This window comes from Emys orbicularis, chromosome 23, assembly GCF_028017835.1.
Source record: "Emys orbicularis isolate rEmyOrb1 chromosome 23, rEmyOrb1.hap1, whole genome shotgun sequence".
NCBI classification, from domain to species: Eukaryota; Metazoa; Chordata; order Testudines; family Emydidae; genus Emys; species Emys orbicularis.
In genome coordinates, this window is record NC_088705.1 from 19,420,609 (window position 1) to 19,437,186 (window position 16,578).

The 16,578-nt window shown below is 47.4% G+C and overlaps 1 protein-coding gene across 4 annotated transcripts in view; it reads left to right on the forward strand.

The window, feature by feature from the left end:
- The window catches only part of HNRNPR (heterogeneous nuclear ribonucleoprotein R), a 68,356-nt gene that overhangs the window by 42,240 nt on the left and 9,538 nt on the right, over positions 1 to 16,578 (forward strand). For all 4 annotated transcript variants that reach the window (XM_065421851.1, XM_065421850.1, XM_065421848.1 and 1 more), the window contains 2 exons: positions 2,481 to 2,616; positions 7,877 to 8,082. In XM_065421851.1, coding sequence (XP_065277923.1) covers positions 2,481 to 2,616; positions 7,877 to 8,082 — 342 coding nt within the window. The remainder of the gene's footprint in view (positions 1 to 2,480; positions 2,617 to 7,876; positions 8,083 to 16,578) is intronic.

Sequence of the window (16,578 nt, forward strand, 5' to 3'; positions counted from 1 at the left end):
TGTCGATCCAGGTGACGGAGAGCTTGGGTGACAGAGCGAGTCGTAGACAAAGTGGTTGGCTCTTTCAGCTCGAGAAGTTGATTGCATAGGCTCATCTGCAGCTGATTGTTTTTCCTTGAAAAACATGGTGATCAGCAACTGTCGCTATTGTCTCTTGAGCTGCTCAAACGTTTCTTGATACAGTCTCAAATCGTCCGTAATACTATGTATGATTTTGAGGCTTCGTTCCATAGAGGGATCGTATTCAGAAATTAAATCATTCAAGTGTTTCACTGCTTGGAACACTTCAGCAAATTTATGAAGATTCCAACTAGCTGGCTCTTCCTGTTCGTTGTCATCTTCGTCTTCTGTAGACGATTTTATCAGTTCCTCTAACTCTTCGTTAGTCAGTGTTTCTCTATGGCTCTCAATTAATTCTTCAATTTCTTCCTCAAGGATGTCGACGAAGCCATCACCACCCACTTGCCTGGCCACCTGAACAATGCGTTTCACTTCTTTGTCAATGGTCGGGAAACCCTTAAAATCACTCACACATTCTTTCCATAGGTTTTGCCAACATGCATTGACTGTTTCAGGCTTGATTGCATCCATTGCCTGTTTAATATAAGTGATGCAATTGGCAATGTTGAAGGACTTCCAACACTCCATCACATTAAGATTGGGATCAGCATCCATAGTGCTACGTATCCGTGAGAACGTAAGCCTCGTGTACGTGGCCTTGAAACAGCAAATCACGCCTTGGTCGAGAGGATGGAGGTGGTATTGTGGGGGGGGAGAGACTACTTCAACGTCATGTGCAAACCGGAGTGCCACAGGGTTGCCAGGAGCATTGTCTATGATCAGCAACACTTTAAAGTCAAGTCCTTTCTCTTCGAGGTACCGCTTGACCTCCGGAATGAAACACTTGTGGAACCAATCCAGAAATAATTTTGCCGTCACCAAAGCCTTTTCATTTGATTGTCTGAACATAGGCACGAGATTTTTTGTTCTTGCCTTTTAGGGCACGGGGATTTGCAGCCCTGTAGAGCAAGCCCGGCATTATTAAATGCCCAGCTGCATTGCCAAAAAACAAGTCACATGGTCTTTAGCTGCTTTGAAGCCAGGGTCTTGTCTTTCTGATTTCGAAATGTAAGTGCGGTTGGGCATTTTTTTCCAGAAGAGCCCAGTCTAGTCAGCATTAAAAACTTGTTCCGGAAGATAGCCCCTTTCCTCTATGATTTTCTTTAATTGTATGGGGTAGGCTTTTGCTGCCTCTTCATTGGCAGATGCAGCTTCACCAGTAGTCTGCACGTTTTTGAGGTTGAAGTGGTTCCTAAAACTGTTAAGCCAACCTTGGCTGGCTTTGAATTCCTTCTTATCAGAAAGCCGTCCCTCTTCGGCAGGAGGTTTGAACAGCGCGTAGAGGCTAAGAGCCTTTTCTTGCAACGTGTTGCCATCGATAGGCACACGTTTACGGTTCATGTCTTCCAGCCATTTCAGTCTTCACTAAAGTCTTATCACGCACCTGGCTCATCACCGTAGCAGTTATTCGAGCACTTGATGCCACGGCTTGACGAATTTCTCTCTCTCGAATCTTGATGGCACGGATGCTAGATTCATTGTGGCCATATTTACGCGCCACATTGGAGACCGAGATATTGTCTTTCTAAGTCCATCACAGCCAGTTTTTCCTCCAGTGTTGGAACAGATCGCTGTTTCTTCGGTTGAGCACCAGATGAAGTAGTTGGCTTGCGTTTAGGGGCCATGTTGTACGAAAAATACGTATCTTTAAACACTAGAATCACACTCAGCGCGGCGAGATGCTCACACTATATATGAGGCACGCGGGAACTGAGGGAACAGCAGATTCATGTCTCCCATCTCATGCTCACTCCGGGGCATACGCTCATTGGGTGGAATCACCCGCACTATTTACAGGTATCTTATTGTTTTCCTTTTTTTGCCGAGCGCGTATAGTTGAATTCGCGTAAGTTAAATGCACGTATGATGCAACTCACCTGTATCATGTTTTGTTATACTGCTGAGAGAAACAACCAACCTTATGTTGTTTGCATGCCCAAGACTGTTTCATAATTTAATTGATTTTGATTCTGTTTCACGTCAGGCTAATAATATAACTGTGTGTGTATTCTGGTAGCAGCCACAATATTCAGGATACTCTCCAGATGCAGGAAAATTTTTCTTTTGGCCTAAGAAGAAAAGCAGCATATGAAGGGTGGTGTGGAGAGAAATGCTATCAAAATGTAGTTTTGTCTGTTGTGGCTTTTCAGAACTTTTCAGAAATCTCGAATTCTGGCCAATATAGCATGATTTCTATTACAATATAAAATCTGTACTCTATATATCTGAAATATCTTATATCTAAAATTCCTAATAGAGATGTGAAGTTTAATTATTTTGGCTGTCTATCCTTTTTGATCCATATTGAATTAAGGAGTTAAAACTGAAATATACTAGTGGCATCTCTTAATATTCCCCAGTGTGACAACTATGAAATCCGTCCTGGGAAACATCTTGGAGTGTGCATTTCTGTGGCGAACAACAGACTGTTTGTTGGATCAATTCCAAAGAACAAGACCAAGGAAAACATATTGGAAGAGTTCAGTAAAGTCACAGGTAAAGAGCTTCCACTTAATAAAGAATTTGTATGGTAAAAGATTAGTGCCAGAAATTAACTTTCATAGCATGATAGCAACTGATAGTAAATTTTAAATGCCAGTGATAATGAAAGATTATTTCCAAATGGAGTTCCAGGTTCATTGCTGGTGGGAAGTACCATAGGCTTTATGAACTTCCAGATTGATAGCCTGTATAAAAGGTTCATATTTCTTTTGCATTCACCACTCTACCTGCTGTGCATTTTAGATGTGACTGCTAACAAAACTTTTTATATGGGGGAAACTGAGCATCAGAAACTAACTTTAAAAGGCCGAGCTCAGTTTTTTGAAAATTTTCTTTATAAAAAAAAAAAAAAAAAAAAAAAAAAGTGGGTGGGGAGGAGCAGGGTCAGAGTTGATCTACCTTTAAATAAAACTTATTTTTATTCTGAGTTTGACCACTCAAAGTTACCCAGATCTTATAATAGAGGGAGAGGCTCTGGGGCAGCCTCTAAAGATGGACCATCTGGTGAAGAATGTCATGGAAGCAGCTCCTAGAGTCAATTGAGAGGTTGGAGGGAATGATCAAGCAACTTTTTGGCCCACAAAATATGGAGTTGTGGAGGGAGTAGCTGGGTCAGGTACCAGTGCTAACCCCATTTGTTTTCTGTCCTCTCCTCCTCTTCCTCCCCCCTCCCCCACATCATAAGCAGAGGTTGTGAGGAGAAAGCAACCCGCCATCACAAAGCTGGAGAAGATGCAGGGAGAGTTGGTGCAGAATTATTGATCTCTCATGCAATTCTCCTGCAGGAAGGGAATGTCCCATTGCTTCCTTAATAGGGTACCAAGTTATAAGAACTGCAGAGAGGAAAAGAGTTGAGTCTGTCCTGCCCAGCCTCTGACTCTTTTCGGAGAGAGATGGGGAAAGGATCCCTTGAATTCTCTTCTGGGACAGAAGGGATTGGAGTGTTAAATATTTTTCAGAAATGAAGAAAATAAGACAAAAGGTAGAAACTAAAATTGATATTGTATTGGAGTTTTTCATGTTTGTTTGGTGCAGCTTGGGTTGATACACAGAATACATAGACTTCAGAAGTAGGATGATTAAGTATTTTGAGAGAGGCTCACACACAATACTCTTTAGTGTAGGGGAAGCTTCCTTGACCTGGAAACCATGAACTTCTACCGTCTGCTCTTTATATTTCCATGTATGTCCCCACCCTTGTTATTGACCTGAATTGAGACCCAAACTGTATCAGCCAGTCAAGTGTGTACCCCAGGGGTCGGCAACCTACGGCACACGTGCCAAACACGGCACGCGAGCCGATTTTGAGTGGCACGCAGCTCCCTGCTGCGGTCCCGGCCCCCAGCCCCACTCAGCCCCCCCGCCCACTACTCTCCCCTGCGGGGGCAGGAGGCAGAAGCTTGGTTCTGCGGCAGCCAAGCTTCCCCCCTCCCCCGCTTCTTCCCCCAGCGTGGTGCTTTCTTGCCCCGCCTCCTCTTCGTCCCTGGCCAATCAGCTGATGGCCCTAGCGAGGGGGAGGGGGAAGAGCGGCAGCGTGCACACAGCTCCGTAGAGGAGGCAGAGAGAGGTAGGGACGGAGCCTGGGGGAAGGGGGTGGAACAGGGCATATCCCTTCCAGCCCCCTGCCATGAACTGCTCAGGGCAGGGGGCTGGGAGCACCCCCACGAGCCGAGCACCCCAGCCCTCTGCCTTGCACCCCCACACACTCAGCCCTCTGCCCTGCACCCCCCACACACTCAGCCCTCTGCCCTGCACCCCCCACACTCCAACACACCCCAGCCTTCTGCCCTGCACCCAACACACACCCAGCCTTCTGCCCTGCACCCCCACAGCCCCACCCCTCTGCCCTGCACCCCCACACACACACTCAGCCTTCTGCCCTGAACCCAACACACACACTCAGCCTTCTGCCCTGCACCCCTATACCCCCAGCCCTCTGCCCTGACCCCTGAAACATCCACCCCCAGGTCTGGGGTCCCGGCCGCAGGCTCTACTCAGCCTGCTGCCGGCCTAGGTGAGCAGAACCCCAGGCTGGCAGTGAGCTGAACAGGCTGGTGACGTAAGATCAGCATTTTAATTTAATTTTAAATGGCGCTTCTTAAACATTTTGAAAACCTTGTTTACTTTACATATGATAGTTTAGTTATATAATATAGACTTATAGAAAGAGACCTTCTAAAAACGTTAAAATGTATTACCGGCACGCGAAACCTTAAATTAGAGTGAATAAATGAAGACTCTGTACACCACTTCTGAAAGGTTGCCTACCCCTGGTGTACCCTATCACGCTGTAATGCAGTGGTGGGCAACCTGCGGCCCATCTGGGTAATCCGCTGGCAGGCCGCGAGACAGTTTGTTTACATTGGCCGCCCGCAGCTCCCAGTGGCCACGGTTCGCTGTTCCCAGCTAATGGGAGCTGCAGGAAGCGATGGCCAGCCCGTGCCACTTCCTGCAGCTCCTATTGGCTGGGAACAGCAAATCGTGGCCACTGCGAACGGCTGTGCCTTCCAGACGGTCAATGTAAACAAACTGTCTCGCGGGCCATCAGCAAATTACCCTGACAGGCCGCAGGTTGCCCACCACTGCTCTAATGCAAAACCTTAATGGTGACCTTAGTAATATTAAGGCAGATTAACAGACTGCATAGATGTGGTGTCGTACTTTTGCATCAACACAATTCTATGTTAGAATACAGGTTTGAAGCTGGGATATGTGTTGCTTTTCAGTATCTGCTGGGGAATGGAAGTGAAAGTCCTATGGACTCCTGGATTGTGTAATGCAGCATGGAAGTGTCAAGGAATGCAGGAGACTCTTCCTTTAAGGCTTTGAGTGGGTCAGATGCGTCACGTTGCAACCTTAACTGTCACTAAATGTTTTGGTTAATAACGTCCAAGTCAGGGCTGAAATGGAATATGCTGTACATCATATGCCCCATCCTCCTATCCACTTTTGACAATTAATAGGTCTGGTGTGCAGAATCCATGAAGGTGGATCTGTTGTAGGGGAGTGGTGTGGGGTTTTGTTTGTTTTTGTTTTTTTTGGTGGAGAGTTCCAATTTCTGATACCCACACACAAAAAAGTCAGGTTAAATTGTGTGCATATATCTGACTGTCTTACAGAGGTACTTGGATGCACTTAGTTCAGTGTTCAACCGTTGAGTCTGCAGAGACTTGATGGAAGCATGTTGAGAGGTGGCTTGTTCACTGTATGGGTACTTGCACATGGAAAAGATATGTGGTGTACTGCAGAGCTTTTAAATCTCATTGATAGAGGCATAACAAGATCGCATGGTAGCGGGGTGGATTTGATTTAAATCAAATTGATTTAAATCATGATTTAAATCAAATTGATTTAAATCATGATTTAAATCAGTGGTCAGGAAGACTGGATTTAATCATGGTTTTCTAAATAAAAGTGCATTCTAGTTAGTTGTTATAACCTTAATACATATTCTTCACAACTCAGAGATAGATATAGGTTTCATTTTTAGAAGGTACGCACTATACATTTTTAAACCGTGATTTATTTGTAAAACTTTTCAGATTAGTTTTACAGCTATATCAGAAAATGAATGATTGATTGTTTTTCATTTACTAAAAGTAATTGGGAGGTGAACTATCTGCTTCAATGACTTCATAAATATCTCCAATTCAACAGGTTAATCATTAATATTTGGAGGATTTTCTTTCCATGCTGTATTAGGAGGAGAACATCACCAGACAGACATTTAAATTGTTTTATTTAACTAAAACAACATTAAGTAGTCTGGATTTTTTTTCTTCAACAGCAAACCTATAATATTTTAACAAAACAAGCTTGCTTCTCACATTTATCGCCAGACTTCTCCTTGTCCAGATCTATTCTGCCCCCAACAATCTTCGATTCATTGAACTTTTTGAAACTTTTCACTTAGAGGTAAGGGATTGACTCTGTGTACACAAATTTGCAGAGGGACAGTAGAGTTGACATCTGTTATTTCTCACCTCTATATATGTATTTTTAAAAACATTTTTGCTGTTAACAAGCATGTTACCTCTGGAGACACTTCTTATGGCGTTACACAGGCTTCTGTATAGATTTGGTCCCCAATCCGTGAACGATTGGAACTCATTTACAAAACTTTTCTTAAACGTTACATGAATATATTGTCTAATACTATAGAATTAGAATTTATAATCCCTATTCTATGATGGGATATCTTTGAGCTATAATGTATCTTAATTAAAACTATCTTTAGATAAAATGCTTTTTGAGGAAAAAACGTATCAAAAACAAAACATTGATTTTTATCCACCCTGCATGGGTCAGAAGTTGAAGATGCACAAATTCAACCCTGAAATGCTGTAGTTTCCTAGTAGTCCGGATGATCAAATAGTGGAACAGTTTACCCGATAAGGTGGTGGACTCTTGCAGGCTTTAAGATTAGACAAGATTAGAGAACTTCCTGAAATACATGCTTCAATCCAGTTTATGGGAGAAGTTTTGTGGCCTGTGTGCTGGAGTTGGGTTGGATAGTCATGGTGTTCTTTCCTGACTTGAGAATCTGTGAATTCCTCTCATCATCCCCTTCCCTTGTGGGGTTTGGGGGAGAATGAGACTGGCTGCATTTCCCTCAAAATCCTCATAACACTTGTAGCTCTGTATTATGGTGACTATATAATCTGATCTCAGGCCTCAGATGGCTGCCTGCAGGGGTCAGGAAGGATTTTTTTATCCCCCAATACCCAATTGTAATATGGATTTTTCTCTCCTTCTGAAGCATCAGATCTGCCATGGGTAGAGATGGGCAGGGTGTGCTAGTGCTCTTGAGATGGTATAGAAAATTCTGTCTTAGATGCCTGGCTGGTGTCTTGCTCCTATGGTCAGGATCTAATTGATTTCTAGTTTTTTAGTTGGGAAGGAATCTTCTCCAGGTCGGATTGGCAGGTACCTTGGTGGGTTTTTTTGTCTTCCCCTGAAGCATAGTTCTTCTGCTAGGATCACTTTCGCATCCCTCACCTAATAAATTCCCTGTCATTGCAGGGGCCTCAAGCATTGGTGGCACCTCAGTTTCTCCTGTTTTCTGCATGTGGCATATACCAATTCAGTATCCTGAGGAATAAAATGCTTTGGTTTTAATTGAAGTTGTTGGGCTCAGTGTAGGGGTATTTGGGTGGAATTTGTCTGAGATATACAGGAGGTCAGACCTAGATGATTTAATGGTTCCTTCTGGCCTTAAATTTTATTAAACTATATCCAGCTGTTGGTTTTACAGAGGGTTTGGTTGATGTAATCCTTTATCATCAACCTGATGATAAGAAGAAGAACCGGGGATTCTGCTTCCTGGAATACGAAGATCACAAGTCTGCAGCACAGGCTCGACGTCGGTTGATGAGTGGGAAAGTAAAAGTCTGGGGAAATGTTGTGACTGTGGAATGGGCTGACCCTGTAGAGGAACCAGATCCAGAAGTCATGGCAAAGGTAGGGATGGCAGAGCTACTCTGCAGTCTGTGATGATTTTATTTACACCTTGGTGGCAGCAGCTTTGGTGCTGCCTCTGAATGATGTCACTCTTCACTTGGTTGGGGAATCTCTAAAAGTTAGATGGACTTACTTTTCTGTGAGTTGAGTGCATTTTCATCCAATACTCCAGCCCCTAGAGTGGAAATAACTAGCACTAGAAATCAAACTTACCTGTCCAGTATGGCAGTACAGGGCACTTCTACTAGAGGCCATTCCCATTAGTGTAGATTTAAATAGGACTATCCTACTGTATTGAACTAATGGTCTAGCTTTTCTAGCATTCTGCCTCTGGCAGTGACAGATACTGGATGCTTTAGAGGAAGATGAATCTACCCATAACTCATTGACCTCAAGGCATGTGGCTTATGTCAGCAGTATAAACTTTAGTATTCTATTGCTCAATTAAAAAAAACAAAAAACAACCTTGCACAGATATTGAGGGCTGGATTGTCTGCTGCATCCAATTTCCTCTGGGCACACTGAGTATGAGGGAGATGTGTTTGGACCACAGTTCTGAGAATCTCACTCTAGCCGTTCCCCCCTCCCTGTACTGGAGGGAGCAAGCATAAGAGCCATCTCTGTTCCATTGGTAATCCCTAGCAAGGGATTTGAGACCAGTTCTCCTTCGAGTGCTTGCTCATGTCCATTCCATTGTAGGTGTGTGTGCTCGTCACATACACCGGTGCCAGAAGTTTTTCCCTCAGTGGTATCTGTAGGGGAACAGCTCTGGCGCCCTCTGAAGGGGCATGCATGTGCACCGGTATAAGGGGTGCCGCCGGCTCCCCCCACCCTCAGTTCCTCCTTACCATCAGTGATGGTGCTGGAACATCTCCTTGCCTCGGCAAGCTTACTCCTTTCAACCTTGCCTAGTTGTGAACTTTCTGTATATAGTTGTTAGAAATTTGTTAGTTTTATAGTTCCCTTAGTGTAGACTAGGTGTTAGTTTTAGTCCCGAATGGGACTTAGCCCAGGGATGGGGCATGCCCTGGTCCCTGGGCTTCAAACCTTGTGACTTGTGCAAGAAACCTATGCCAGTCAGTGATCCCCAGAGAAGCTGTTTGAAGTGCTTAGGGCAAACCCACGTTAGCCACAAGTATCGCATTTGCAAGAGCTTCTGACTGCGCACCAGAAAGGAGCAGGACATTGATCTCCAAGCGCTCCTTATGGAGTCGGCCCTTACACAGGCCTCAGAGCCGACCAGATCAGACTTTACTCCCAGCACTGCGGCCTCGGTGCGGAGCACGCTACCAGCACTGGCCTCAGACCGGCACCGATCCCCATCCCTGGTACCAGCTAAAAAGCAAAGAGAGGCTGGGAGGGGACGTTCTCTTATACCCCGTAAAGGGGAGGAGAGAGCAAAGATCCATGAGGGACAGCTCTTCGCCATCCAGATGGAGGTCAGGCTCCAACTTCGGAGCAGCAGAGGCACTCAGCACCTGGTGGTGCTGTCCATGCTTGAGGCTTTTCAGGCCGCAAAGGACATTCTGTCCCTGTCCGTGCTACCTACACTGGTCACAGAGGTGCCCCATTCAAGGAGTAAACTTGCCTTGGGACCCTTTCAGCGATCCCCATCAGTGCAGCACTGCTCCTCACCATAGGGGGTGCCCTGTCAGCGCTCACCTGAGCAGCGCCACCAGACGAGGGTCGGCTTGCCTGCCAGAGTTCCCAGGGTCTGTCCCTGGACTCCAGGCAGCGTTCCTTGGGCTCGAGGCGCTGATAGCCAGTGGGCTAGCACAGACCCGCAGAGGCGCAGCACCAGAGCCCTGGTGCTGGGAGTCCCCGAGCCCGTCTCCCAGCTCACAGCACCGCTCCGGAGAGTCAAGATGCTGGTCCCTGGAGCCCCGTCACCGCTCTCTGGACTGCTGGTGCAGTTCACCGCAAGCGCATCAACGGTCTCGGACACGTCGGTCTACTCACTCACATTCCCGCTCAGCGGAGCGACGTTGCTTGCTAAGTGTAAGGCTTTGATCGCTGGGTACCATTGCTGATCCACCGAATGCCGTCACCGGGATCACGGCACCGAGAGCCATCGCCCTTCTACAGGTCCTCAGCGGAGGTCCAGGGCCAGAGCCGACGGGATAGGGATAGACAGGCAGCCTTGGCACCATCCTGGTTCCCCAGACATGTGTCCCCCCCCCTCCTTGGGCTCTGACAGCGAGGAGGAGATTATCCCCGCGGGCCAGGGTCACCCATCAGAGGCACTGGCATTCCCTGCTGGGCCACCGGTGGCAGCATGGGCCCCTGGCATCTCTGGAATCCCTGGGGATTTCCCCAACCATTGCAGGGGCATAGGTCGGCTTTGGTGGCATCTGACAAATGGTCGGCGACAGTCTCCCGCCCACCACCTGATTTGGACGCGGAACCAGAGCGGGCTCCCCAGGATCAGCCAGTCTGTGCTGAGGCTCCCATGGCAGAAGTGGCGGAATTGGCAGACCTGCCTGTACCTGCCTCCTTGTCCTCTTTGCCTGATGAGGTGATAGTGGGGGCTCTCTCACCCAGTTCCCCAGGACTATGCCAAGGCTCACCAGGAGCTCCTGAAGAGGGTCGCCTCAAACCTGGGGCTGGAAGCAGAGGAGCTGGCAGAGCTCTTGGACTCCCTATTTGATGTATGGGGTGCTGCAGCCACCGCCAGCGTGGCATTGCCGTTGCACGAGGGAGTGGTGAAAATCACTAAGGCCCTGTGGTAGACGCCCTCCTCCCTGCACCCACATCTTCAAGCGGGCAGAGCGAAAATTCTGCGTCCCCACTAAGGGGTATGAGTATCTTTATACCCACCCTGCTTCAAGCTCACTGGTTGGTTGTGTCGGCAGCCAATGAGCATGACAGACAGGGTCAACCGAGATTGACACCTAAGAACAAGGAGGCAAAGAGGTTCGATCTCTTTGGTAGAAAAATTTATTCTACATCCAGCTAAGTGTGGCCAACCATCAGGCCTTGCTTGGCTGTTATGACTTTAATATTTGGCAGTCCATGGCCAAATTCTCAGACTCACTGCCAGAGAAACCCAGGAAGGAATTCCTGGCTATCCTCGATGAGGGCAGGGCGGTGGTCAGGGCAGCCCTCCAAGCGGCATCAGATACGGCAGACTCTGCGGCCCGAACCATGGCCTCAGCCATTTTGATGAGGCAGGCGTCCTGGTTGCAGTCATCAGGCCTTTCGACGGAGGTTCAACAGTCCATCCAGGATCTCCCGTTCGATGGCCTGGCACTGGTTTCTGAGCAAACAGACAATAAATTGCAAGGCCTGAAAGACTCGAGGGCTACCTTGTGCACCCTGGCCCTGTATGTACCGGGACCGGCGAGGAAGCGATTTAAGCTGCCACAGACCAATTGGTTCAGGAGCCAACACTGGTCAGAGCCCTTTGTCAAAAGGGAAAGGGCTACAAGTGCCGGGAAGGCCACCATCTGGCATCCTCTGCTCACTCGAGCTCCACCTGTAACCAACTGGGTGGGAAGCAGGCATTTTGAGGGTACACTCAAGGGTGACCTTCCAGTCTGTCCTGGATCCTGCTCCCCTGTTTTCCAACCGCCTCTTCCCCTTCCTTCCTGCCTGGGCCTCTCTAACATCTGACCGGTGGGTCCTCAGCACAGTAGCAGGGGGATATACTCTCCCGTTTTTCTTTCTCCTTTTCCCCCACCCCACCCTGCCCCTGTCCTCCTTCAAGGACTCTTCTTGTGAGCATCTGCTTGCTCAGGAGGTGCAGAGCCTTCTGGGAGTGGGAGACATGGAAAAAGTCCTGCTACGTTTAAGGGGCAAGGGGTTTTACTCCTGCTATTTTTTTATTTTAATCCCAAAGGCCAACGGGAGTCTATGGCCCATCCTCGACCTGCAGAGCCTCAACAAGAATCTCAAGAAGTGGAAGTTTCACATGGTCTCCTTGGCCTCCATCATTCCTTCCCTAGATCCATGAGACTGGTACGCTGCCCTCGATTTGAAAGACACTTACTTTCACATATCGATATTCCATGATCAGACGGTTCCTACGTTTCATATTTGGGACTGTCCACTACCAGTTTGCAGTGCTCCCTTTTGGTCTAGAAACAACGCCAAGAGTGTTTATGAAATGCATGTCGGTGGTGGCAGCCTACTTCAGGCGTCGGGGTATCCAGATTTGCCCATACCTTGACTGGCTCATCAAGGGCTGGTCCAGGTCCAGTGCAGTGTCGAGGTGCTGCAAGCTGCTTGTCGAGCTCTGGTCCTTCTGATCGAGTCCAATGGCTAGAGTTTATTGGAGCGGTACTCGACTCTACCCAAGCCAGAGCATTTCTGCCAGAGGCCAGGTTCAAGGCAGTGTGACATCTAATTGCCAGCATCACTGCACATCTGCTCACCACGGCCCGGGTCTGTCTCAGACTATTGGGTGACATGGAATGTAGCCTGATTTGGGGTGTGTTAGTAGTGTTGATTTAATGTATCCACTTAATTTAATTATATTTAATAATTTTAATTAATTAATGATTATTATTATGGATATTAATTAGTATGGGTTTTGGCTTGCCAATTTGTTTGATCAGAAGATAAAGTTCGGCCTGAATCAGGCTTCAGAGTTTATAAAAGGACCTTCGGGGGTATGACAGGAAGCTTACACTGAAACAGATATAGTCATAAAGACCTTGTATTAAAATCAATGAAATAGTAAGCAAATGGTAAAACAGTTAGGATTACAGAGTTACAAGTATCACAGTTCTTTAAGAGATATGTATATATGTATGTAGTAATACACTTTTGGTTAATACTCACTTTTAATAACCTGGTGTTGGAAAATAAGGGACAATGCCTTTGGTTTTCACACCTGGCAGAGGAAGCTAAATGCAGAGCTGTTTACTCTCTTTACTTAGCTTTATAAATCTTAAACTGAAATAAACGCAAGCTTAGCCTAGTTAACTTAAACTTAAAGTTTGAAAAGAAATAAAGTACAGCCTATTAATAGTTAATAGCCGTCGTAGATGGGTAGCATCGCTACATTGTTGAAGGTGGAGGCAATGAAGAGTAGACAGGAGTAGATTGCCTCCCTAATGGCGATCTGCCTCGCCTTTTTATAGGGCATTAGTCGGAAATCCTTCCTCTTATGCCCAAATTTCATCCTTCCTCCACAGAAATGTTAGGGTATATTTACCCCATAGGCTAATATGTATGTGCGTATGGATGACAGGTAAGTACGCATTTGTGGTGTACTTGTTACATTTGTGGGCACTTTGAAAAATCCCCTTTTGCCATCCTTTATTGTTGTTGGTTTAGGCAAAAGGTCTCTAGACATCTGCGTGGGTGTTTTCTCTATTTTTACTTTTCTGGGTGAGGGTCCCAAAATGTGCTAATTTTGCCTTCGCTTCACATACAGGGTTTTGGCCTGTAGGTCTCTTGCATTACAGCCAAACTTATTTTTAATATAAATATATAAGCCTATTACATCAAATACTCAAATTTATAAGAAAGATATATTTATACAGACCAGCAGATTAATCCTTAGGGCTACAGGAAGCATGCACATATGTTGTCCGCCATGCGAGACTCAGGCCGCACACCCTTCAGATGTGGCTAGTAGCAGTCTACTCTCTGGCCAGACATCACCTGGACAAAAGTCATCACGGTTCCTCATAGAATATCAGGGTTGGAAGGGACTTCAGGAGGTCATCTAGTCCAACCCCCTGCTCAAAGCAGGACCAGTCCCCAACTAAATCATCCCAGCCAGGGCTTTGTCAAGCCTGACCTTAAAAACCTCTAAAGAAGGAGATTCCACCACCTCCCTAGGTAACCCCTTCCAGTGCTTCACCACCCTCCTAGTGAAAATTTTTTCCTAATATCCAACCTAAACCTCCCCCACTGCAACTTGAGACCATTACTCCTCATTCTGTCATCTGGTACCACTGAGAGCAGTTTAGATCCATCCTCTTTGGAACCCCCTTTTAGGTAGTTGAAAGCAGCTATCAAATCCCCCCCTTATTCTTCTCTTCTGCAGACTAAACAATCCCAGTTCCCTCAGCCTCTCCTCATAAGTCATGTCATATCTCCGAGAGTACTTACCTCTCTGCAGTGGTGGACTGATCCGAGGTTGGTGTTGTAAGGAGTGCCGTTCGAGAGTCCACGACCCACCGTCTCCCTGATATTGGATGCGTCCGACCTTGGTTGGGGAGCACATCTCGGTACACTGCAAACTCAAGAGTTATGATCTTGAGAGGCACTTGCGTTACGTATAAACGTCAGGAAGCTCAGGGTCATCCAGCTAGCCTGCGGTGTTTTCCTTCCCCCGCTGTCCGATCGGGTAGTGCAGGTGTTGATGAACAACATGACCTCAATGTTCTATGTCAACAGGGGGGAGCATGCTCATCAGCTCTCTGCCAGGATGCCCTCCACCTGTGGGACTTTTGCATTCAGCATGCGATCCACGTGGAAGCTTCGCATCTCCCCAGTGTCCAAAACATGCTGGCGGATCACCGTAGCAGGTCCTTCTCTCACCATGAGTGGTCACTCCACTTGGAGGTAATCAGGGCGCTCTTCCAGAAGTGGGGGGCTCCCTGAGTGGACCTGTTTGCCACCAGATTGAACAGAAAGTGTCATCAGACCTTGAATCCAAGGCCTTGGCAGAGGTTCCCTTTCCGATGCTTTTCTCCAGGGAGCCCTGATGTATGCCTTCCCGCCAAATCCACTTATCAGCAAAGTCCTCTCAAAAACCAAGAGGGACAACGCACGAGTCATTATGATCACCCCGGCGTGGCCTTGCCAGCATTGGTTTGGCATGCTCATGGCCCCATGGCTACTGCCCAGCCACCCGGACCTACTCTCACAGGATCATGGTCAGCTCCTGAACCCAAACCTCACCTCTCTCCACCTCACAGCTTGGATGCTGTGTGAATCCGGAGGAACAGGCCTGCTCTAGTCAGGTACAGCAGGTTCTCTTGGAAAGCAGAAAGCCCTCCACCAGAGCGACTTACGTGGCAAAGTGGAAGCATTTTTTTCCTGCTGAGTGTCTGAGTGCAACATCTCCCCTACCCAGTTGTCTGTGTAGTCCATCCTGGATTACCTGCTTCACTTAAAGCACCAGGACCTTGCCCTCTCTTCGATTAAGTTGCACTTGGCAGCCATATCGGCCTTCCATCCTCGTGTCCAGGGTAAAGTGGTATTCTTGCATGAAATGTCAATCAGGTTCCTGAAGGGCCTTGAATGGCTCTTTCTGCCGATCTGGGACCCGGTCTCCCAATGGGACCTCAACCTAGTCCTCTCCAGGCTCACGGGTTCTCTCTTTGAGCCCATGGCTTCTTGTTCCCTTTCCCATCTGTCGTGGAAGGTTGCATTCCTTGTAGCGATTACCTTGGCAAGGCGTATATCCGAGATCAAAGCCCTCACTTCGGAGCCACCGTACACGGTATTCTACAAAGACAAGATCCAGCTGCAGCCCCATCCAGCTTTCCTGCCTAAGATGGTGTCGCATTTCCATGTCAACCAGGATATCTTCCTCCCGGTGTTCTGTCTGAAGCCTCACTCTACCAATGAGGAGAGGCGACTGCACGCTCTGGATGTCCGGCGCATCCTGGCGTTCTATCTGGAGCATACCAAGTCCTTCCACAGATCAACCCAGCTCTTTATTGTTTCAGCTGACAGGATGAAGGGCCTTCCAGTGTCCTCTCAGAGGATTTCGAATGGATCACCACCTGCATCCATACTTGTAACGAGTTGGTGCAGGCTGTGCCTCCACTGATAGTGAAGGCTTAGTCGACTAGGGCTCAGGCGTCTTCGGCTGCCTTCCTGGCACATGTCCCTATCCAGGACATCTGCAGGGCCGCGATGTGGTCTTCAGTACACACATTCACAACACATTACACCATCACTCAGCAGGCCAGAGATGATGCAGGCTTCGGCAGAGCTGTGTTGCAATCGACACGTCCATGAACTCCTACCCACCTCCGGTGGTACTGCTTGGGAGTCACCTACAATGGAATGGACATGAGCAAGCACTTGAAGAAAAAAAGACTGTTACCTTTCGTAACTGTTGTTCTTTGAGATGTGTTGCTCATATCCATTCCATGACCTGCCCTCCTTCCCAACTGTCTGAGTTTCCGGCAAGAAGGAACTGAGGGTTGGGGGAGCTGGTGGCATATGCACACCGCTTCAGAGGGCGCTGGAGCTGGTTCCCCTACAGATACCACTGAGGGAAAAACTTCCGGCACTGGTGCATGTGGCGAGCGCGCGCACACCTACACTGGAATGGACATGAGCAACACATCTTGAAAAACAACAGTTACTTTTTCATAACTGTCTTTTTTTCTCTTGCACCGCCTTAGTGTCATCAAAAAACAGAATGGAGTGAAGAATGTGCCCCCAGACTCTAGAGTTCCCAGTCAGAAACCCTGATCATATTGCACATGACACTGGTTGCCAGCAACGTTCCCTCTAATTTTTTTGTATCCGTGTGCGGAATGAATTTTGTTATGTGCACCAATATCGAGGTGATGTGCGCCA